Genomic DNA, 25,725 nt, shown 5'->3' with positions numbered 1-25,725 from the left:
AGGAGCTAACGATAGAAAATAAAGTTCTCCAATAGAGGGTTTATCCGAAATTTCATTGGTTTATTAACACAAAAATCAGCTAAATTAATCGTGGGAATAATCACAATGAAAAAATTCATCATGATATTGAAGCCACGCTTTGCTCGCTCTCCCCCGATTCTAAATTTGTTAGGTTGCTGCCAGGTAGTTACTCAAATCAGCTGACTTAACTGGTGTATGTTTAAATAGTTTTGTTTTGTTGAATCTGCGAAACTACGGAGTGTTGTCAAATATTTGCCAAGTTCTCCGCAAATTTGTAAAGTGTTTATTAACCTAGCATTATGACAATACCTACCGGTACCCCTTATAGAGCGTGACATTTATTTCGAGGTTAGCGAAATATGAGTGGGATCAAGCTAGAAGTGCAGTGGTCTCCCGTGAATCAAGATAAATTCATCATTTGGGGAAATGATATATTTTTATATGAAGTATCCCCATGCAAAGATCCTCTAAAGCCATCCTGTGAGTTATTTATTTGTATTTTAGTAGCATGTGTGGCAAAACCGAGAGGGTTCCTAATCTTGATTTTATTTAAGGTGTGAGAATATCGGAGCACACTGTCGCCCATCTCCTAGCTTCGAACACCAATCAGCACTATGTAAAATGTATTGACATCCATCCTCACCCAGAAACCGACATCCTTCTCGCTATAGGCCAGGCCAATGGCAAGGTTGTGCTCACATCTTTCGGGTCTACATCATTCGATTCCAGAGGTCTCATTGGCAAAGAGTTCGGTACGTTCATTATTATCTTCAGAGGAATCTTTTCGTCGTGATAGAGTAGATAGTCATTGAGTTTCATGTGGCGTTTACGTTCCTAATTTCTATATGCTCTGAATTGTAGCACCTAAACATGCAAGGCAGTGCAATGCTCTTCAATGGAATCCATCGGAGGTCGGTCTGCTGGCTGTTGGTCTGGACAAGCATCGAGGTGACCACTCTGTGCTGCTTTGGGATGTTGTGAATGGTCCTATGGGAGGGGGCAGTGGCGATGGATTTTCAGCTAAGCCCCTTCAAGAACTTGGCCTATCGGAGACAGCGCACTCACTTGCATGGATTGCCCAAACTCCTCGGAACCTAGCGCTAGGAATGAACCACAAGCACTTGAAACTTTTCGACTTGCGAGGTATTTGCTTAGTGTCATTTCTGAAATTCCTCCAGTTTATTTCACTTTGTCTAGAGAAATATGACATTTATCAGTTAATGAAGTTTATTCATTTGCCAGTAGATTTCAAAGGGGACTTTGGGGTCAGTCATGTAGCCACGGGGGGATTTTCCAGGTTAAAACCCCCTCCCCTACCTTTAGCCTTTAAAAGAGGCAAAGGGATGACCCCCCTTTGGTCAGGGGTGATTTCCATACACCCCAGAAGGACCCTGAAATCTTTGGTAAACCCCCTCCATTTCAAAATCTGGGTTACGCTACTGCTTAGAGTCAAATATATTTGAGGGTAAACAACTCAAGTGATATTCTATTTGGATGCTTTTTCTTGTTCATTTCCATCATATGAAGTGAATTATCAAATCTTTTGTCTATCCATGGAGTAATTAATATGCCAAGATTTTTATTGAAGATGACTCCTAATTTTTTGTTCAATTCAATGTTAATGCAAAAATCACCAGTACAATACAGCATTTTACTCCTAGATACAACAAAGCCAGTGAACAGTACCCCAACCAAAGCTGTGTTTGGACTGATTGCTGATCCTCACAGTGAACACCATTTAGCTTCATATGTAGAAGGACAGATTTCTATCTGGGACCTGAGGAACTTTGAGAAGCCCATCCTCACCCTTTCTCAAAGTAAACCATTCACAAAATTAAGCTGGTCTCCAACAAGGTGAGTCAAACTAACTCTAATGCAACATAAAGTGTGTCGGCAGCAAAGAAGAGGGGGCAAGGAGGGGTGAATGCCCCTTTTACAATATGTGGGGTTATGTTTGCAAGTTCTTTTTTTCTATTGTCATGGAAAAAAATAGGTTTGCAGTAGAGCTTTGCCTATTTGTTATGGGCATCAAAAAGCTTGATTGTTTAACATTAACCCTTTCTTGCCAGCCTTTATGAGGAAAAAAAAACATTTACCGTTCTATGAGTAATACAATAAAAATTTAAACCACTCTACACGAAGCTCTTTTTTGGGAAGATTCTTGTCCCTTCGATTTGGTACCGAACTCAATGGGGTGCCTGGCTATTACCATGGCCACTGGACTAGACCCTCAAACCCTATCTTAGCACGAGTCCACGGTCAACACATTTTGTTACCAGTGTTTTTAAAACAAAATATGTATTGCTTTTGATTTTCAATGATTTACTCCTCTAAAAGAATAACTAACATTGTTTTAGGCACTGAGGAATTTTAAACGGATTTCTAGCGTTGATAATAACAAAGATCTTGTACACAAGGTACTGAGACTGTAAATCCAGAAGTTTGTTATTACTTATTAGTAATGCTGAAATTTCGTTCAAAAATTGATCATGCACAGAACAAAATGAAGAATTCGTTTCAAAGTATAAAAAAATTGGAGTATGCAAAAAGATGCCACTTTGCAAAAATCATTAACGATATAACCACTTCAAAATGGATTCCTGCGGTGAGGAGGACCAATAATGAGTGGGAGGGTGGGGCTTAATTGTCAAGGAGTGGCCCTAAGGTCTTCCAAAGCTCGGCAGGGCCTGAATACATTCCACCATTGCTATCTCAGCAGTCACTTCCATTCCCCCAGCCCAGCTATAGCCAACGTCCGGTCGTTTACATTGAAAACTCCACGCCAGCTATGTATACCCGACATTAGGTCTTCTGCATATGAAAGTGCTCGTTGGCTCCTCCTCATCTTTGGCACAAAAGGGTTAAGGCATACCACAAAAGAAAATAGCACTGATAGGGGTATCACTTCAAGTATCAATTGTTTCGAACCTGAATTTATTCTGAATTTGAATATGGGAAGCTGATTTCAATGAGCATAATATTTATGAGGAAAATAGGTGCAATACTGAAAACCAAGCCTCATGCTAATTGGCTTTAGTCAATGGCCAAACTGATACATAGGTCCTGTGCACCTCATTGGCCTAAGTACATCCCTCTTATGTGGCAAGGGCCTTGGGAGTAATTTTCCTTTTGTGATGTAGGCTTCAAATGATATGCACATTACAAAGCCCCTCCAATCTACACGTTTTCCTTACGTTAATAAATTCTTCAGAAGCTACTAGAGGATATTATTCATATTTATAACTTGCCCTGATTCACATCCCAAAAATATGATTTCAACAATCCCCCATCCAGGGTCATCTGTTTGAGTCACCTCCTGAAAAAATCTCAAGGAGGCTTGTTAGTTTCCTTTCACTCTGTGATAATGTTATCACCGTATGTTTCAATATCTTATGATCAAATCTTAGTTTTTCTGAAACATTTTTTGAGTGGACCTATGTATGTATCTGTTATTATATTATATGCAGCCCTTGAGGTAATCTGTTATTATATGACTGATCAGCTTATGCTTGATATTTATTGGTAATGCATATGGTGCATTCTATAACATCTCATGACTGCTAGAAAAACACAGAATTCAAGTACATACATACATATAATGAAGCTCGTCCTGAAGTTCAGTTCAGAAGTGTTTGTTTGCATAACTATAATGCAAAATACATATGAAATACAGTCCAGGACGGAGTCCAGGAGCCAAAAATTTATTAAGTCCATGTCTGCCGTCATTTCTGTCATTCCCTCCACTGAAAGCATTTTTGTGCATACCGATGGGTAGGACATGTCAGAATAGAATCAAAAAATCACTTTGTCGCAACCATTAGTTATGTCTTTCTGATTAGGAAGTTAGAAATGCCCATGTGATCTTGGTGATGTGGGATGTCTGGCCTGTTTGTGATTCTGATTTTTTTTGGATTCTGCAATTTTTGCAAGGCAAGGCCAAAAGGCAAAGACTCTTTATGAGGTCATACATGTGTCAATATGCATAGAAATGCTTTCAGCAAAGTAAATGACAGCTACAGAATACGTGTTAACTCAGATCCATGAGGAATCCACTCTGGTTCAAAGGCCAAGACTCGTGCACACTCAATCATAAAAATACCTTTACTGGTCAAATTCCCTTCCTTTGATGAGCCACATACTCATTTGACCACGTCGAAGAAAAGGCCCTCCATCCCAACTTAGAAGGTTTGTTCTTTGCAGTAAGGCATGGTTCAGTGGCATTGCCATTTTGGCATTAATTAGGAACTTAGAAAATTTTCAGCTCGTGGGTGGTAAGATTTTTGCTTTTGGGACTGTACATGTAAGTAAGAATCATAACTGAACTGGATGTGTTTTCAGGATTTGCAAAATTTTGGTGCTGCTATTGATTGTAAATTATTTTGGCAACTTTGTTATTACTTCAATTCATTCAACCTCATCAGGCGCAACCTCTTAGGCTCCTTGACAAGAGACAGCTCCTACCTCTACCTTTATGACATTCAGCATGCAGTGGTTGGAAGTGCTGATGGTCCAGAGCCTGCAATCGCCATTGAACGCAACGTCAACCTTGAGCCGCAAGCAATGCTGGCTTCATTTTCTTGGCACCCTAGTCATGAGAACAGGCTACTTGCAATCACTTCTAGAGGTGAGTCATGAGATTTTCAACAGCTAGAATAGTTTATAATGTATTTTTTCCTGGGCATAGCTTTGTGTCATTTGATTTTTCTTGTGAGAGGACCTGCTATGATAGTATGATTTTGATATCTGGGGGCTAAGTTTGCTTATCTCAGTGTAAGGCCACATTCAATCTACAGCAGGCAATTGCTACTTCTTATGTGGGTCAAAAATATTCAGTCAGTCATAGCTTAGTTAAATTTATGAGAATTTTCATTGGAAGAAATTCTTCTGGGATGAGAATTAATCCTCAGACGTGACCAAATCATATCCCTCTGCATGTTAGTATACCTAATTAAAGTATTTTAACTAGTGATGGGTCGATTCCAAAATTTTATCGATCCCGATTCCGATTCTGACATTTCGATTCCGATTCTACCGATACCGATTCCATCGATTCTGATGCCATAGGCTCCAAGAAAAATATCACTTAATTCCAGGAAACAAGAAAACCACTTTTAAAAATATTACTCTGTGAAAGAGTCAGTTGACAAAAGCATCTTTCAAATAATTACTATGTAATTAAAATATAATAGCTAAATTTCAAAACAGAACATACCTGAGTACAGAAATTTTCTATAATAGCTGTAATAAAGATTACATACTACGTATATGAATCATGTAATATTTGGCCCTTTCAAATTCTCAAGCAGAAAAAACAATAATTCTACATGCTCAGCCAGCAGGTTTTGACGTCTCCATGTTATAGTATTACTGCCTGCAGAAAATTGCCTTTTGCTACACATATGTGTGTTATTGGGCAAGTACTTTCCCACCAAAATTGCAAGATTTCGGAGACTTTGGAATTTTTATTAAAAATTATATCAACGATTTTTTGGATCTTGAATCTTCATGGAATTCAAGTGGTCGAAGCGAACAACTATAGAACTAAACTTTAGTTTTGTAGAGCCAAAAAAATGCTATTCTTCTCACGTCATTTAATCAACCTTAAAATCTCTTGCTTTTTTTAAGTTCAAGAAAGAAACTAAACGCTGCAAATTAATATCACATCGGACGGTCGCAGTAATAAAAAAGGCTAAAAGAGCCTTGTGGTGTGAAAACTCCCCCTACCGCGCGACTCACCTCGGCGAAGGTGGAAAGGGAAAAAGGGTATCGGTTGTTGCCTTTCACGGAAATAGTTCTTTTTTCTCTCTCTTAAGCATGCTGACTTAATCTCTTCACTTTACTTCAATACCCGAGGCATATTTCTTATGCGTGGGATGGTTCCAAAAAAAATCCAATCCTTATAGTATTTTCACTCGAGTAATGCGATAAATGGTCAAGTCGATCTATACATAATCCTTTTTAACATCCTCAGTTTAGTGTTTTAAGTCAATGAAGACGATTATCTATGCTTTAAATGACGATTTTCAAGACTAATGTTGTTAAAAACTTGAAAAATCGGCCTCAGTTACCGAGCCTAAGTTCCACAGCGTGTAGCTCAGCCTTGACGCGCGATTGAAAAATCGCTCTTATTTCCTTCGTCGCAAACTTTTTTTTCAAGATTTCTTATTAGTACTCTTTAGAAATCTCTACTTTATATTGTGGTTCAAATTTTCCGAGCTATATTTTTCGTAAACGAAAGATAATGTCTACTTTATATCAAATTTCACGTGAAAAACGGGTCGGCCATTTTGCGTTGTAAAACCCGACAGATGAGAGCCAAAGTCTTCAAAAGTCATTGAAAGTATAGGCAAAGCACCAGATCAAAGGAATATTGCGTTTTATATTCCATAAAAATCACACCAACGCAAAACCACTTGGATAAATTCAAAGATTTTTTGAGGAAAAACGATATCTCGCGTGGCATTGAAAAATTGGTCATGCTTGGGCCTCTGTATCTCACTAAAGGTTCGTGGCATATAGCATATAAAGCGTGAAATGGCATATAAAGCAATATTTGGCAATGATTTATGAGTATTTACGCAGAGTTTCAAGTCTCTATCCCCAAAAAGGTCATTTTGGACTTTATTCCAGCTTTTTCCGATTTCAGACTAGTGTGCGCCGGGTAGGAAGACGATCGGCCGCTGCGGCTGGCGTAAAGGTATTCGGCGCCCACGTCGACAACTATAGTGTATTCGGCAAGCTGAAAGTACCAGGCCAAGGCATTAGAATGACTTATCGGCTTTAAAAACTGCATTATTACATGAGTTTCAGGATAGCGCTTCCTGTCGGCAGATTCAGGCAGATTGCTGGACCTACTAGCCTTGAAAGCACTGTAACCAACTGTAACCTTAACTACTCGACTCGACATTCGTAATGCGACTCGAAACACTCGAGTCGAGTACCAACTACTCGATCGACTTGAATTTTCGAGTACTCGCACATCCCAAGAAGATATGTGTTTTGTTATGTTTACGTGGCGCGAAAATTCAAATGGCTGTTGGAAACGCGGTCGTTTATTTTGTTGTTTGAAGTACTACTGGAATTGGAATCGATTTTTTGCCTTGGCAAGTACTCGTTTTCGATTCCGGTTCTTGGCCGAGAATCGAGGAATCGAACCGACCCATCACTAATTTTAACCTTTTCCCTACTATACACGTATATATATGTGTGGATGTTTCCTGACCCGGGAGACGACGGGTGTATATTTACGTGTGAGATTTTCCTGGCCAGGACAACGAAGGCCGTATATATACGTTTTCTAGCTCTCCCCCTTTAAGGGCGGTCGCGGGTTTACGTCGTCTTTGTCTCGGGACCCAACCCTGTGGGGTTTAGGATTTACCCTCGGAATCCGGGAGCAGGTACCCGGACCCCTCGCCTTTTATTACCCCTCTTAGCAGTAAGGGACAGCAGTCGTACAATTGTTTATCCAGTCAGTTTTCGAAATAAATATTAGTTCACTTATCATAAAAAAAATAAACTAAGAATTGAATTATTTGTCTTTTGAGCTGCATTTAAAATTTTAAAACGAAATTCTACGATAAATATTAACTTATATCTCGAGTTATGTATAAACATCAACATGGAAATCGTTGCTGCATTAATTGCGTTAATATTGACCTTAGAACTTCCTTTAAAATTTGACAATGCTCAGAAAAAAATGAGGAATTCAATTCAAAGTCTGCAATTTACGTGCAAGCAACAATTAAGCATTTGCTAAATACGTATAAGCAATACATAAGTTGACCGCGAACCAATGCCGCAGGTATGGTCTTAAACCCGGAAAGGAGGGAGCACAACTACTCTCGGAGTCTGGTATAATGCGGAGTCCCAGCGGGGAGGGGTCGAAAAAGGTTCCGCGAGACCCTTCTTAACGAACATCCTCCAAAAATGCTCCGTACCACGAGAAAGAAGAGTCTCTTGGGGCTCAGTACAGCAGTCATGCTAAGACGAAAACTCCGCCGTCTCGAAAGGGTTAATAGTCGTGGTAGGTTTGCATGGAGCATTGTGTGAACTACCTCCGCCTCTTTCCCTTTACAATCTTGGCCTCCCTTTTCAATTTCCAATAAGCTCCTACTCCCTTTCACTCCATCTATAAATCCTGTTCTCGTCTTTCACTCCTTGTCTTTCCTAACATCGATACCTCTGACACAAATTTTAGCATCTTCCTGCTTAGTTCTCATTCTATTACAAGCTTCTGTCTCCTCCATATCTCATATAAAAGTTTCCTTTCCTTGCCCACCATGTTCAGTCCTTCATCGTTTCTCTTCATCTCCATCCACATATATGTATAATCCTTAATGTGAGTTGTAATATATGTATGTGGAGTTAAAGTAACGATGAGTTTTTTGCTCTTGCCCTCTTCCCTCTGTGTGTCTACCCCCATAGTTTGCGTTAAGGCTCGAATCACATGGAGCAGGAGTGTTGTTTGTGAGAATGAACCTTTGATTGGAATTGCATCAGGCTGCATTACTACTAGCTCATCTTCAGAGTCAGCATAAGGCAAGAATTCCCTTTGTTTTTCAATTTCAGGTAAAATATCAGATTACACAGTCATTGAGAGAATCACTCTGAACTGGTCACCTTCTTCAAAACTGATATGGACTTACGGAAGGCAAACCTTGCGCTACATGAATGAGACTGATCCTGCATATGCCTGTTTGGATGACATTTCTGTGAAGATTAAAGAGAGAGCCATGAACGATTATGGTCTCAAGGTAAATATATTTTTGACATTCACATATTTTTTATACCTGGAGAAGCTACATCATGGTGAAAACAAAAAAACAGGGTTTCATAACTGATGATCAGGTGATGATTGTATTAGGTGATGAAAACTAGATTGCGCCTATTTAAAAAGTGACTCATGGGAATTGTTATCTTTTTTAATTTACATCTAAAGCCAAAGATTTATCTACCTCCTCTGGAACTTCAGTATCAAATAAATTTAAACTTAAATTTACGCTAGAATTTCTTTGCAAAATAAAAAAGTAGTAATTTTACCCTCTGGGTGATTTTTCCCTCTGTAACCAGTGAATGGGCGTATCAAATAAGAAACAAGTATGAATAATGTGGTGTACTTTGGTATTTTCAGCAAGACTTGTGGCAAAATGCTGATCTGGTGGCTGAGGATGAAGGGCTGAAGAAACTTTGGCACTGGCTGAATACCAATCAGGCACTGATGGGTGATGAAGTTAACTGTCGAGTGGTGAAGCATCCAGGAGTTAGGTAAGATTTTTCTCAGAAACCAGCACATAAGGTTGTGAAACTCTCTGATACTGAAAATATATTTGGTACAAGAAGAAAAAATCAATATTTAATCATTTCTTTGCACTTTTGATTTCCTAGAGCTGAATTTTCAGTCATCAATTGCTTGTGTGTGACCTAGAAATCAATGGGGTAAATGTACCACTCGATGCCATATTAAGTACATGGAGATCTCTTATCCAACAAATAATATAACTGATCAACTAGTTTCTTGTATTGAAATAACATTTTTTCACATTGGAGCTGGTAAAGATAGAGTTAAAATCTCTCCAATCTTTGTTGAAACATGTTAATCAAGAAGAACTGATATCTTTACAATTATGTATAAGTCTTAGTTTACCACATAACATGGAGAATGTGTTTTAGGTTAATGAATTATTTTGAATTCATTTAAATGTAAATTATAAGCTATGACTTAATATAAAATATGGCAACAAAGATTAAGCTTCACAATAACAAAATAGCTTGTCCCTCCAATTTAATTATATTGAGGTTCTATTGTATTTCGGTCATTTGTAGCACACCTCTGTAGACCATAGTCTGTGTGCAGCCCATCCTATTTGAATAACGCAGAACTCTGAAACTATCTGTTATGTGAAATTTCTTTTTCCTCAGGGCTATCCTCAAAATGGGGCCATACCAATCCAATGGGACTCTTCCCAAGTCTGAAATGAATTGTGTGCCATGGTCTGATTTGGGACCATCTTGTCAGTCTGCTGTCAGGATATACAGGTGAGAGCAAATAACCTAGCTCCATTTCCAGAAAAAAAATTTTTTCAATCAGTCAAAATTTTTTATATAGAATAAATTGCTTATCTGTTAAGTATATTAAAATAACCATGATATTTGAGGGACTTGAATAGATATGAATAAAACTTGAAATCTACAAGCTTGAAAGTTTACCTTATGTTTTATTAAACTTATTCCCCACAAAAAAAGGAAAATATGTTGAACATTCACCGCTGAGGAAAATTCGATAAGCTTTGTTTTGACATGATTTGATGTGGTGTTAGAGTGACTGAACTCCAGACTGATAATGAAGTTCTTGGTGTAACCAATTGGAACCTCCCTTTTTGTCATTGTAATCTATGATTATGACTCTTATAATCAGTGATGAAGCTAAAGCAGGGATGCCAACTCAAAAAAAATATTGGGGGGGCCCAAACCAGGGATCTTATCGAGGGGAATTTTGTATGTAGTGAGTTTTAAGTTTTTTAAGGATTTTAGAAGAGTCATACGATGAACATTAGAACCCTGATAACTCGAATCTCGATATCTGGACACTCCGGGGAAAATCAACAAGCCTGGCACATTTTTTCCTCACACCCATAAAGAAGTTAGGAGGGGGTTGGGCCCCCTCAGGCCCCATGGAGTCAGCGCCACTGAGTTAAAGGAATATAATTGGGGATGGTAGCCCATTGTCTGCATATAAATATGCAGTATCAATGCATTTTTGATTTGTTTTTTGATCTTAAATTAGGTCTCCATCATTGATAATTTTTCAGAAATTTTATTTCTAACTCATTAGATTTCTCCACCCTCATTTTCCCTTTCTGAGTTATCCTCCAACTAGTGTCTCGGCACCTAGAATCATGCTGCCTATAACGTAAATGTATGACAGTAGATGGGTATGTGCTATGTGGTTTACCAGCCTGACTCTAAAACACTTGATTGCAAGGTGCTGCATAGAAATTTAAGTTAAATACAATTTATCTATGCTTCACGAGAAAAAAACTAATTTTTGATTAAGCTTACTTTCATAATAAGTTTTTTACTGTAATTATTTTGGGTTTTTACTATCTTTCAGGTTACTTTTGAGTTTTGCCACTACTTATAATATACAGTGGAACCTCGATCTGTCGTTTTTCAGGGGGATGGATGAAAAGAACGATGAATGCGGGAAAACGATCAATGCGGGAATGGTTGTCCGGGTTGCCTATGTCCCAGGATCAGCTAGATTTTTGCGAATTATGACATTCATTAATGGATTCAAACGAGATTTCAGCTGATTACAGGAATATTATTACACTATCGAAACACTTAGGTCATATTGTTGATTCGACTTATCTTATTCTAAAATCCTAAAGGAACAAGCCGCCTTGCTAAAAAAATGTTTGCACTCCACTCGGAATTTTCACGGCCATTTCTGTCTGATGTAAAAATTCTTATCCATCAAATGCCATTTCAAGTACACGTATTTACTAGAGAAATGTTCGTGTTATGCCTTAAACAACTGATTTCGCCGTCGCAGTGATTGGTTATGAAATGGATCAAGAAGGCCAAGAATAAGAATAAAACTAATAAAAATGAAACCGGACTCCATTGAACCCACCCGGAAAACACTCGCTAGTTTTAAGTCAACCCACCCCGGAAAGTACGGAACCACTCGTGCGAGGTGAAGTTCGGCACTAATGCTCTCGCGTACGGCGTAGGCAGAACTTACTGCAGAGGGTGAAGCATGACCATATGACTGCGCAATGAAATTTTTTATCCTATAGAGAAGGCAACTTACCCACTCATTTCTAACAGCTCTAGAGGAGCAGATGAATTCAGATTGCTAGTCGAGAGAAACAAAATATCCAGAGAAGACATCGCTTCGTTAAAAACTCAGACAAGTGAAACCTGTAGAATAACTCGTAAATTGTAACCAGACGCCCTGTTTTCGAAAAAAATCGCATCAACTGCCGTGAAGCTCTCTATCAGCTGCGAGGATATCGTTATTCGCCAGAAATCACCATCGTATTATTCCAACTCTTTCCTTGCTTAAATAACGTTAGAAATACGTCATGTTTGGTATCAATCTTTACTGAATTACGTGTACATCACTAATATCTCAATATGTATAATAAAAGTATAATACCAATTGCCGAAATTCATTTCTACACACCTTTTGAGCTAATCGGTGATTCATGGAGCAGTTGACCTCCAGAGGTGGGGATCTTTGTAGCGAGTCAGCTAAAAAAAAGTCAGTGGTCGAGAAAGGGGGAAGCGCGAAAAAGGTTTCTTTTGTTCTCGAGTAACTTGATATTTTCTTTCCAAGCTAAGGTCTTCGTAATACGATCCCTGCTCGAGCTGGGACCTTTTTTTTATTTCGGAGAAGAGGAAAGCTTCAGACGGGGAGAGGCGAGTGCTGAATGGAGGGGGATACCGGATCTTGGGAAATGCGATAATGTAACTATCCCACGGCACTCAGCTTCTCCCTATCGTATTTCAATCTCCTGGGGAAGATTCAAACTTTGTGTCTGTCGTTATTAGCCGTAAACAACACGTTGTAAACACTTCGTCTCATTTTCGTCAAACGATAGATGCGGGAAAATTATACGACGGGACCGCGATCGTCAAACGATAAATGCGGGAAAACGATACTTCGGGGAACGATAGATGCGGGAAAAAATTACATTGTCTTTATGGAACTTAATTTGGGACCAGGAGCGGCGAACGATGAATGCGGGAAAACGATGAATGCGGGAACGATAAATCGGGGTTCCACTGTAATTATACCATAAGCATCATTAGGTTGTTATCTCATCTTTTTCATCATCATTAGTCAACAATCTTAAGATTGCTTTGCTGCAGCTCTCCATTTCTCTGTTCTATCCGCTAACCTCTTCATAGCTACATATTTCTTCTCTTTTACATCCTTTATAACCCCATATATATATTTGTAACTCATTCAGGGCCATCCTTTGCCCTTTTTCCCTTCCACTTGTCTTTCAACGATTGTCTTCATCAGACCACCGTGCCTCAAAATGTGGCCAACTAAGTTGTCCCATCTTCTGGTTAAGATTTTTAGGAGGCTTTTCTTTTCTCCCACTCTTCTGAGCAATTCCTCATTACTTACACAGTCAATCCATTTTATCTTCATCATTCTTCAGTAGCACCACATTTCGAATGCTTTCACTCCTGACTTCTGGAATCATATTGAAGCACATAAGGATAGCCAGTGGCATCAGTGAGCTCTACGTGTTCCTGCCATTGCTTATTTGAATATTTTTTGCATGTAGGAGTGAGGAGCGAGAGAGGGCTCTGCAACTGTGCGGCTGGCGCTTTGAGCGTTGGTGGCTGGAGGGTGCCACTGGAACACCAGGCAATATGGTCAGCATGGGGAATAGCCTCAACTCCTTTTTAGACCGGCTGGAAGCTGAGGAGGAGGGGTCTCACACCAGGGTGGCAGCCATTGCCATATTCAACCTGAGGATACGATTGGCCATCCAGGTGATTGCATTAGAAAATAAAGAGAGTAAAGTGCTTTTGCTACAGTCCATACCTTGACAAAGGTATGTATGCACTGTAATAGCTCAATTTTGGGCAAGCATTGAGTCCAGCGAGACAGTTTTCCATGGAACCGGAGAAAAGCAATTGTTGTTCAATCATGTCAGAAATGTGGATAATTTTCATCCATCACTTTTATGCCATTTTTACTCCTTATGGGCCAGCCAAAATTCATTTAAGAAAATTATTTAGCTGGTAGAAGTTTTTAGGAAAAATATGGATTTTAAGGAAATAACAATTTCATAGCGTCAAAAAATGCATAACATAATTTCTTTTTCCATTTGTTGACGTATCCCTCATGATCAGGCCCATGTGTCTTTACTTCATAATAATGAAAACTTGGTAATGAATAAAACTTCAAAACTTCGTATACAATAATGTTAGCATGTGAACTGTATTTCCTAATGAAGTTTTTCCTTGAATGAAATGAATTTTCACGTGTTCAAGTTTTCATTTACTAATTACGATGGAGCTATGGTGTTGATTTTTTTGTACTCTTTTAGGTACTTAATGGAGGAGCGTCAGCTGCTGCAGCCTCAGCAGCGGCAATGAACAACCCGAGAGCAGCCATTCTTGAAGGCAATAATTTGAACATTGTGGCAATGGCTCTTTCTGGTAAGCAATAATGATCAATGGTTCAGTCTGACTAAAAACCGTTCACTGCTATGTGTTGAGAAGGTCAAAGAACCTCACGTCTAGTGCTGCTTTATTCTAAGAGGGTGGAATTGGATTATGTATTTGATTGCCATTTTAGGGTACTCGATCCGCACTTGAGTCAGGATTATTCATGAACTGACAGTGTCTGTAGTTTATCTGATGTCCGATATCAATGTTAATCAACTTCAGAATAATAAAGGAATGTAGGCCTGAGTCTTTGCATTCCCCATATTATTGAAAGTACTGCATGAAGCATTGGAGGGGATTCATTGCATTTATGATGTAAAATTACAAGGGATGGTCGGATCGGATACCTCGGATCTGAATATCCGCCGATATTGCCCTTCATCAGATACATCGGATCCAAAGTCGCGGAAGACATTGGATCTGGATCAGAAATTTTAAATAATAGTTTCAGTGAATGCAACGCCTCATAGGGGTGGAAAGAGTTCTGATTCTATCTTCGAATGTGCCGTCGCATGCGATTCTTTCCCACTCATGAACCGTTTTGTTTGAAAGCTCTCGCAGAGGTAGGAAGCTTACGTACGAGAATTGCAGCTGTGGAAAATAAAAAAGACAAAATACGACTGGCACATAGTGTGACTCTTCCCAAGAGATTGAACAATTGTCAGGGTAATCTCAGCATCAGGAATTTGAAAATGCATTTGGATCTGAAAATATCCCATCCGAAAGATCCGGCTCCGAAAATCAAGGATCCGATCCGAATCCGGGTCGGAAAAAATCCTGGCTTTGTCCATCCCTAAAAATTACATTTGTATTCATTTTATGTATCATTTATTTGTTTTAGATCACATCATAAGATATCAAATTCATTTCAGTTGCACTCTGATTGTTCTAGGCCATGGTTGTGGTGAAGAAAAATATTTTGGTACAAACGGTTATGGATGGGTTGGTTCCACTTTTTTCAATTTTGGTTAGGTTCTTGGGTTTCGTTCTCAATCAAGCACTTGAGTACCTAAATTTGCAGTAGTTAAGGAGTTTTTTGTCCGATTTGTGGGCTCATCTGGAATAGTATTGATTGTATCTTTGAGACAGTTTCATCTTTCTATTGATGAAAACATGGTAAGACAATCATAGCTGTTGTGAGTTATGATGATAATGTTGGTCATGTACAGTCCGGCCGCCGAGAGTTGTCCGTTGACAGCTAGAAGGGGTAGGGGGCAATGTTGCCAGGTCAGAAAGGGAAACGCCCACCTCACATGTAAACAATAAGGGTCCGTGAAGAAAGGAGCCAAAAGGGACGACGGGCGTGAAGGGCTAACGGAATAGTCGCGGTCAGCATCACCATTTTATCCTTTTCTTTCCTACTACTCTGCCCTCACTGAGAAAAATAGCGATTGCGCAAATATCACGAATTGCCCTCCAACAAACTGATAATTGAAGTAATTATAGAAAAATGCTGCTGATTTAAATGCCGAATTGTAAATGATAACTCTAGGAAAAAAATCATAGATGGGACTCCAGTGAACCACACGCAGTTTCTGATTTGACATTAAATAAAGTAAGTAATTTTCCTTCTATTCGTTTTATCCTTATATTTTATCGTTATAATTTTCCTATTACCGGAAAACTTTTTCCACTTGAAGCCAATTTTTCTCAGGACGATTCTAAGGTCCGTCCGCCTTGTCCTTCCACCATCAAATAGATCTGCTTCTTTCAAGGATACCAACAGTTTCCGAATTGTTGGATATTCCCTTCTCTCGCAGTAACCGTGGATATGCCTATGGACTGCTTCCTCGTCGAAATTGTCAATACTTGTTTTCTGACTTCGCCTGCGCCTTTTCTTTTCGGGTGTTCTTAAAACAGGAGATTCTATGTTTTCACTATTACGGTCACCATGTTTTTCTTTCAGAATCCTCGAAAATGATTTAGAACTGATTCCACATGCTTCAGCTGTTCTATCTATCACTCTTGCTAATGGAATTAGGGGACTGCCATGGAATTTTTCATTTTCAAAGTATTCATAAATATTGTGATTAATTCCCATGTTTGGGAATTCAGTGTCACACCATGACCACGTTTCTTCCCGCTCATGATGAAGGAAGATGAAATCAATAAGAAATACTATGTTGAACAAAGAAACTCGAAGCCTTCTGTAACCACTATAATGAAATACTTCCGTTGAAAGCGCGGAGAAGTTTTCGTGAAAAGCGTTGGAAAAAGCACAAGTAACTATCCAGAACACCACACAGAGCATCACCACCACAGCAAAACCTAAAGTGAACTAAGAACGCACGCAAGAGCTAAGAGACAATCTATGGAAAGTTTTGTTTTTATGCTTCATATGCATGTGACAACGTTGCATGACTAGGCGAGGGTGTGAGGTGCGTTTGGGGGACAACGATTGGCTGCAAACCGTTTTGGCGAAGGGTTCCCCACCCCTTCTTCTGAACTGTCAACGGACAACTCTCGGCTGCCGGACTGTAATCAGGGTATTGGTAAAATGATCCCTCCCAGAGGCAAAAATGTTTTCCTACAATTTAAGGATTATCTTTAGCCTCAAGACATTTACGGTGAGATCACCGGCAGGAAACACGAAGGGTTTTAGTGGCTATAAGCACTAAAGGTAAGGTAAGTGTGAGGGAAGTAAGCTCTTATCGCCTCTGAAATGTTATGTGAAGGAGTTATTTATAGCTTTTTTCCATTTTGTCCATGACCATATATGTAATAGGAAACATATTCTCTAAAAAAATGTTAGTGAGAGTTGAATGAATCTACCTGATAGAGCTCCTTCATCTGCACCAGAACCCTTCAAACAGGTTTTCCTACTGTTTATTTTGGTGTAGATTCTTCTTCGTTTCCAGTCCCTATTCCAACAGCTATGTCAAGTTGCAATTTTTTTGCAATCACTTCCCTTTCAATCAGTGTTTAGGGTTCAAACAGGTTTTCCTGCCATTTCTTATGACACCGATTCTTTTTGGTTTTGGTTCCGGTCCCAATGTCATGATCTGTTGGGACCGAGAAATGGGAAACTAAACCAATCCATTCCTAAAACTAATATGCATATACGTATGCTGGACAGAGAGGAATGTGTATCATAAGTTAGATGCACATTCATCAAGATACACCATCAATGCACCAAAGCCTGTCTGCACGGACATGAAATACAAATAAACTCTAGTTTTATTTATTTGCTGTTCGAGATTTTGCTGTAAATTGTAAACCTACTTTTATTTGTATTTTTAATGTCTTGCTTGTGGTATCTGGTGTTATGCGTCAAGTTGAAGTGCAGTTATCATTACTAGTGATAACATATTTCTCTTTTGAACTTCGTATATCTAAACCAAACAATATATTGTTGGATACAGGTTACACGGGTGACAAGAACAGCATTTGGAGGGAGTTGTGCCTGGTGTCAAGGAATCAATTGCTGGATCCATACCTAAGAGCCATCTTTGCATTCTTGACAGCTGATGGTGACAATTATGAAAGTGTACTTGTAAGTTTGGCTAATTCACCTGAATTTCTAGTCTTCATTTTGAGTGATTTTTCATTATAGAGCCTCAAAATAATTTTATAAGTCCTACTACATATGTCTAAATTTTAGTAAAGATTGACATGTATGAGATGATACATTTGAGTACATACATACATGTTTTCTATCAAAGCATTGCTGAGCATTCAACACCCCTGTGTTATTAAATCATCACTGCATATATCTCTCTGCTTTTTAATTTATCCAACTGTGAATAGATAATTATCAATCCTCAACATGGCTACTTTTGAAAGTTTTTCTTAATTATATCTATTGCTTAACAACTATCATTGATACTATACATATTTTTGGCTAAATGATTTTAAACTGTAATATGTTGGTGTATAAAAATTTCATTGGCATAGATTTAAAAGTAGTGAAAACATCTGTCCTTTCATCACCATAAATATGTGCTCTAATATTCTATTGGCCAAACATTGACTCAGATTTCGCCTGAATTTGATCTATTTTTAATTTCAGAATGAATCTGGTATGGCTGTTGAAGACAGGGTAGCTTTTGCGTGCATGTATTTGTCAGATTCAAAGCTAAATGAATACCTAGAACGACTGACATACCAGCTGACTGAAGAAGGTGATCTCGGAGGAATATTGCTCACAGGTAAGGCTTTGCAGTTTTGTAGGCCCTTCGTAATGGGCAGTAATTCTTTTTTGCATTTAATTATTGTGCATATGTTTTACTTTTACTATTCTCAGTCCACATTTTAGTATCTATTGTTGCCAATGGGTCATCAGAGTTTTAAGTATTATTGTCTCATACTGATCAGTCAGTTGGTGCATTTACTCCTCAGTTGGTCACTTAATATGCTGCAATGATTGCACAAATAACTTGATTATGAAATAGATGAAAATACAAATGGTTAAAATAGATTTGAATTAACTACGTGTATAGTAATTGCATAAGATAGTTCAATTAAAAAAAAATAAAGTTTGAGTACATTATTTCAAGAACTATAGGCACAAAAGGTAGCACTGATGGCAAGTATTTCTACTCAATGAACTGATTATTTGAATAATAATAGTATATTTCTTGCCCCAATCACTGCAATTTTTGTACAAAATAGCCAGGACAGTGACTTGACTATGGCTAGCAAATACATTTATGGTGATTTGGATAGTATCATGGAAATGGCTTTTGCTGTTTAAGGTTCAAGCAAATGGACATGCAAACTGTGGAGTGATCACCTATCATTTTCTAAGAATATTGTCATCACATGTTGGTTTTCCTGAAAATAAGGACATTTTTTACTCAAGTATGATTTCCTGTGTAGTGGATTTTTTTTAAATCTTGCTTTTAAATTAAGTGGGGACTCCCTTTGTACCATGTATTATTGATGAAGATTTTTCTTTCTTCTTTTATCTTTTAATGGAATTAAATTTTAATCCATGAAAGGCACTAGTGAAGAAGGCCTTGATCTCCTGCAGCGATATGTGGACCGAACTGGAGATGTCCAGAGTGTTAGCTGCCTAGCTATTTGTGCTTTCTCTGTTGATCTCATTAAGAATCAAAAGGTTCAGGAGTGGCTAGAGAGGTGAGATACATGGATTATGTACTCCTCCAAACATTTAACAAGGAATGGAGTTTATGTTTATGCATGTTATTTATTAGTAAATTTAATAATTACCTCATTAGATGGAATATAAGATGCACCGGCATGTAATATGCACCCTCATTTCAGAATGGCACCCACAAGAAAAAAATTCTGTGTAAAGGGGTGGCAGCCCAACAGCTTAATTTAGACTCTTTTAGATCTTATATGATCGTATTAATTGAAGCGAGGTATCGTACGAGCTTCATTAAGTATGTATTTATACAATCTAGTGTGTTCAACATCTCGCTTCCAACTCATTCTATATTGCAGAAGCAAGTTAAATGATAATATTTTATAATATAATAAATAAACGATAAATAATGCCACATAATAGCAAAGAGCTTAATAATAACAAAGACAACTACAACATTCTTAACACATTCAGTGCGGATGACATATATATATGTCATGAGGGCTTTTCCACTCAGGCGGATGACATAAATGTATGTCTTCGGGAGTACGTTTTTCCGCTGGTCACTAGGGTGCTCCGAGCGTGCCTAGCGTTACTTTTTCACCCTCCCGCAGTTCGGGATTGACCTTACACCATTGCGGAAGTGTCCGTTTCTAGTTCTACGTGTTCCTTCATTTTTAGTGTTTTTTTGTTTACTTTACTGCTGTTTTTGGAACAATTTGGCAGGTTGAGATTTTTCTTTTCATTTCCTTCGTCTCTTTTTCATCATTCTTATCGTAAATATCATTATCATGTCTTACATATGGATTATTCTTTTAAATTTGTTTTTTTTTACCTTTATTTTTAATTTATTCATATTTTATGTGCTATCACAAAAATTATGATTAGACTAACTTTTTTATTGAAGATATTTATCCCCGTTTCATACTCACTACATTATAAAAAAAATGATCTTAGTGCGGTGCTTCAGTTAATGATGTTATATTTGAATTTCTTTTGCTAGGAACATTTTTTATTAATGCAAATTACGTTTATCCTGGGTGATTTTCTTTGGGTCTTTTTCCTACTTTTACTGCATATTTTCTCATTCGTTTCCCTAGGTCAATTACCAATCCTCTATTCATTTCTATTTTATTTCATTTTCTGAGTTATTCATACGTGTTGGGTTAGTTGCGGATTTTCTTCCTTTTCATAAAAAAATAACATATTAATGGCGTATGCAACACTGCATTACATTATATACAGTATTGGTCTGTATTTTTTTACTTGTTTATTTGTTTCCTTAGCTTTGTAAACGAAATTGCGGAAAAAAATAGACTCAGAGGTATTTTAAGCATTACGGCATTTTACCATTATTTATTCCCTTGAAATAGTATTTTTATCTTATTTTTTAATTTATTCATATCTTATGTACAACCACAAAAAATATTATCAGACTTAGTTTATGTTAATAACGTGTATTCCCGTCTCAAAACTTACTATTTTATTCAAAAATGTTTCCATGCGGTCCAAAAGGTCGTATTTTATACTTTATTAATAATTTTAAAATAATTATTGCAAATTACGTTTTTTTACATAATTTGGGTTTTTTTCCTAATTTTACGGCATATTTTCTCAGTCATTGCTCCACATCAATTACTTGTCCTCTGATCATTATGGTGTTTTCATTTTGTAGGTCATTAATACATTCTAGTGTTAGGTACAGATACAGTCTTAATTTTCATAAAAACTAAGGTATTAATCACATATGCAACACTCCATTACACAAATTGTACTATTTTGCTGGATAATTTTTAAGGCTCAAGGTTGGAGTCCCTCCCTACCAGCGGCACTCCCAGAGATTATTTCAACTTGCAAATGATATTTTCTTTGAAATAATCCTCTCATAGACGGAGAAAAATGCTGTAAGCATTTTCCTCCAAAATCCTTCACCAAGGGCCTTCACTAAGGGCATAATGGATTGGAAGCTGTTAGACAGGGAGAACTGGAAACTTGGCTGGGCCTTCTTCTCCACATGGGCGCAATTAGGGTTAACACGATTTTTAACTATTGGAGGTCAGAATTAGTGTGAGTACCGATATTCGAGAGAAAATGTGCCGTGATAGGTTTTTAGGAATGATGCAGGCTCTTCATTTCTCCGCTAACCGTGAAGGCATCCGAAGGACAGTGACTGCAATTTGCCCAGAATGTGAAGGTCAACCAAGGCCTTGCTTTCAAATATATCATAAACATTTGTGAGAATTTTTATTGAAATGTTTCAATTTTGCAATAACTCTGAGGTAACATAGATTTAAACAAATGTTTATCCCATAAATTTATATTTTTCTTGCCGTTCATTGTGTGTTCTACTTCTGTGACTTGAAAAAATTAAATCTACGGCCGTTGAAACAAAAAAAATACACGTAAAGACTAATTCCAAGATATTTCCGCCATTAACCTAAGGAATCAATGGTAGAAGAAGTATTATAAACGGAAATATGAAAAGTTCACTCCTTCATACAAGGAAAATTGCATGTGTGTAATGCGGGTTGCGTGAATTGTCAATTACTGGTGACGGGTGGCATACATGTATGTCATTAGGGTTTTTTACTAATTGCTTGAAATAGAAACAAAAAAAATTGCAAATTCTGTTGTATTACTTCCAAGACCACCGTTATGAAGCAAAATCACCCTTCCGTCACTGGAGGTTTCGGTGAAAATATCATCCGCATTGAATGTGTTAAACTGAGTAATAATTGTACTTTAGTAAATACGATAGAGTTAGTATTGAACACTAGCCCATGGAGATTGAGCCTTCACATATAAGATGCGAGTGGTATTTTTGAGCTGTTACTTTGGAAAAAAGGTGCATCTTAAATGCCTTCAAATACTTTATAGTCATTTCTGTGGAGCAAAATTATGTCAGCACATAACATTGTCAGTACATTTTAAAAATTCAGTGTTCCTCTCTGTGATTTAAATGTTTGTAGCATGTATTGTATTTTTATGATTGAATTTTTTTATTAGGAAAAGTTATTATTTTATGGGGCGTGGTTGTATAATTTGTTTTCTTGAAATAGTTATCGTAGCCTACTGGACAGTTGGAGAATGTGGAACCAAAGAGCTCAGTTTGATGTTGCGTTGGGTGCTCGCAATTCAGCTGACAAGCCACCTCAGCAAGTGTTTTTATCGTGCAACTTTTGTGGCAAGAGTGTCTCCATGTACATGCAGGGAATCAACAGGAATCGTGGGCAGTACGGTCGTCTTGGAGGAACGTCTAACAAGCACAAGGTATGCCCTTCAACTAGTAAAATCATCTCACCATCGATTTCAGAGTAGAGAGAGGATTACATAGTTTATTTCCCCACATTGCTAGTAATTATGGTTCCTACAAGTAAAGTTCAGTCAAGAATGGATGCTCATGCTTAACTCGTGAGATGTAATGCCTCTAAAAATGCTATAAATTTGTTTTCCTCAGAAATTTTGATTTATTCAAATTTATCCTGAAGGATGCCTCATAAAATGTCTTTGATGTAAGATGAACATTTTTCTCACGTAGAATAATTATTTCATAATCTTTTAACTAAGTATGACGTTTCTTTTTGTAATTTTGGTAGATCTCATCCTGTCCAAACTGCCGTAAGCCATTGCCGCGATGTGCCATATGCCTCATCAATATGGGTACACCATCTGGGTTCTTAACTCAACAGAGGCTCTTTTCTGACGAGAGAATTGGAGGTGATGTGGCTGTGTCTACAGCAGTGGGCAATGTCATGATGAAGGAGAAAAGGCTGTCTGAATTCTCATCATGGTTCACTTGGTGCCAAACATGTCGGCATGGAGGTCATGCTACGCACATGTCACAGTGGTTTAAGTAAGTAAATTTTATGTGTAAATGATATTCAGTTTGTGAATTAGGCCTTTGCAGTTTTAACTTGGGTGTATGGCTTCATGATCTTGGTTTTGGCTGGTTATTCTTATGCAAAATTCAGGGTCCACTCTTTGCAAATCAACGTAGAAGAATAACATTTAACGGTATAACCAATGACCTTTTTCTACAAAAAGCTTAATTAGAGCAATGGTATATGCTTTGATTAGTTTATGTTTATCCTTTCCTAGCTTATTACTTTGAATAAAAATTTGAAGACTGAAAACTCGAATTGCTGTGAAGTATGCCATAATTTATATTACATTGTTGCATAAATTTAGCGATTTCATGGATCCAATTACTTGGGAGATAACTTGATGAGTTATTGTTTGCAGATCTCATAACACCCTAATTGGAACCATTAGTACCTTGTGTAAGTTGAAGAATTTCTCGATTATGAGCCAGAACTAAGAATAGGGTAGTTTCCTTCATAAAAGAAAACGAAAGGCATTAATTGCGATTCGTTACCCACCATTAGTGTATTCATTATTTACAAATTATTTCGTTTTAGAAATACCGGTTTAGACGAATGGCAATGGTCTATTTTTATCCTCATTTGAAAAAGGCCAGATTGGCGCCCACGTGATGCCACTCCACGTGACGTCACAGGGACCTAGTTTCTATACGAGTAGATAGGAGTTATACATCGTCTGAGATTACCAATGCATGCATGAGGCGCAGAGCTCAGGGAAGCATGTATTATAATAATCACTTATTAAAACTGGCTAAGGTCGGAAAGTTTTCCTCGTTTGATAAGGTATTAATAATCCTTATTTAAGCCAAGCGCTACCAGCTAGCAGGGTACTCAGCTACCCACTAGCAGCCTGGGTCGTATCAGCGCTCAAGCCTCCCTCAAGGTCACCTCACAGGGCGGCAGCGGGAACGAGAAATACGTCACACGGAGAGATTTCCTGGCATTCATACTTACCCGTCGCGTTTTCGCGTGCTTGAAAATTTTCACTTTTCATTTAATCATGAAAAATCGATATCGTCATTTAAAAATCTAAATGCGTGAAATACGTACTCCAGGAGTAATAATCTTTCGATTTAGGCAATAAAAAAACAATAGGAAACCACCCTATTAGGACTGAGAGCTGAACTGACGAAAAATTGGAACTGATCAGTCAATATTATAAAATGAAAGCTTTGATAATTCCTACATTTTTGTAATAAATAATCCAAGGAATAATTATTGTAACTGATAAGTAGCCTTTCATGAATTATAAGGAGTGAATCAAAAATTTTAAAGTCAATGAGCAGAATCCTTTTTTTTCTATTAATTAATTTAACTCTTTGGCTCTTAGTACATATTGTAAAAATGCATCATTTTTTGTTTGATAAGTTTTGGTAAAATAATTGTTAAATTCTCAGCTGATGTTTTGGCAAATTCATTCCCTTTTTGGGAGCTGATAATTTTACATTCAGTGAACAACAGGGAGTATGCAACGGAGAAAATTGCAATTTTCAAAATCCCAGCAGTTTATTTTGCCCATTTTTAGCGTAATGATAACTCTCAGTCATGAAGGAGGATATAAATTTGCTGAAACTGTGGCCAAGAATTAAATATGTATAATCATTTGATCGACAGTCTAGAAACATGAAAAGATTTATTTTTTGTGCAAATTTTTGCTATGGCTGCTCATGATTGTTCGTTTATTTCTTTCCATGTGTTGCAGACTGCATGCTGAGTGTCCTGTGACTGGTTGCACCTGTCGTTGCATGTCGCTGGATGCTGTTGTGAGACTAGGGAGTGTACCTGGCAAATGTGGGAATAAGATTTGAGCTTGGCACCCTGGATCCTGTCAGTGGCGCACTTTCCTTTTTGAATTACTTGTCACTCTTCAATCCCATTACTGCATTCTGCTGTTTCATGAAATTGCACATGGCAGTATTTTTCTTTAGCTGGAGTGAAAATTGTATTCATAAATGCTCATTTTTAATCACCTGCAAGGAATGTGGCTTTGTTTATGTTATTGATTCATAGTGAATCACCTGATATGAAATTCATTTAATTGTACAATTTTTTTCCTTGACTTTTGTTAAGTATTGTTGTTGAAAAAATCCATCATGTATAAATGTACGTTATTGATAGTGGGATATAAATGCCATATTTTCATAAAAATTCTGTGTTTTTCTTATTTCTTCCTTATAGAATTACTGGCATAGCTGCCGAGTAATTATTCTGCTCTATTGATTGTTTCTACATCCATCCTCTAAATCTTTGCTTTTTCCTTTTGAAAGTACTTTTGGAGTAGGTTTTATATGACCATATCCATCGAATGGTAAAGCCTGCGGTACAATGCAAATTCATCCTTTGTAGAAAGAACCTCTTAACTACAAAAATGTAGTAGAATGAAAGGATGTTCTAGTCGATTTTCAAAGTCCTTAGAGCCAAAAAATTATGTATACAGATGCATTTTACTCTTCTTCATTAGTTTGCGAGAGATGCTGGAAGTAATGTTGGAAGACAAGGTCTGTGGAAGCCTTCTTTGTTTAAGGGCATATTTTATGTTATTTTCATGACAATGTCCAGATTTTTTTATGAAAA

General features: G+C 37.6%; 1 protein-coding gene across 1 annotated transcript; it reads left to right on the top strand.

Moving 5' to 3' along the window:
• The first annotated feature begins 24 nt into the window (after positions 1-24).
• LOC124158972 (GATOR complex protein MIOS-B) lies at positions 25-25,299 on the top strand. Its single transcript, XM_046534421.1, has 16 exons — positions 25-501; positions 576-773; positions 883-1,164; positions 1,683-1,875; positions 4,443-4,645; positions 8,590-8,774; positions 9,152-9,285; positions 9,940-10,056; positions 13,329-13,539; positions 14,100-14,211; positions 17,583-17,713; positions 18,230-18,368; positions 19,161-19,299; positions 22,330-22,540; positions 22,867-23,123; positions 24,854-25,299. Exons 1-16 carry the CDS (start codon positions 381-383, stop codon positions 24,957-24,959), a joined length of 2,739 nt encoding a protein of 912 aa, XP_046390377.1. The 5' UTR covers positions 25-380; the 3' UTR covers positions 24,960-25,299.
• Positions 25,300-25,725: the final 426 nt, after the last annotated feature.

Source organism: Ischnura elegans, chromosome 5 (assembly GCF_921293095.1).
Source record: "Ischnura elegans chromosome 5, ioIscEleg1.1, whole genome shotgun sequence".
Classification (NCBI taxonomy): Eukaryota; Metazoa; Arthropoda; class Insecta; order Odonata; family Coenagrionidae; genus Ischnura; species Ischnura elegans.
The sequence above is the reverse complement of the archived record's forward strand: the minus strand, read 5'-3'. Positions and strand labels throughout refer to the sequence as shown.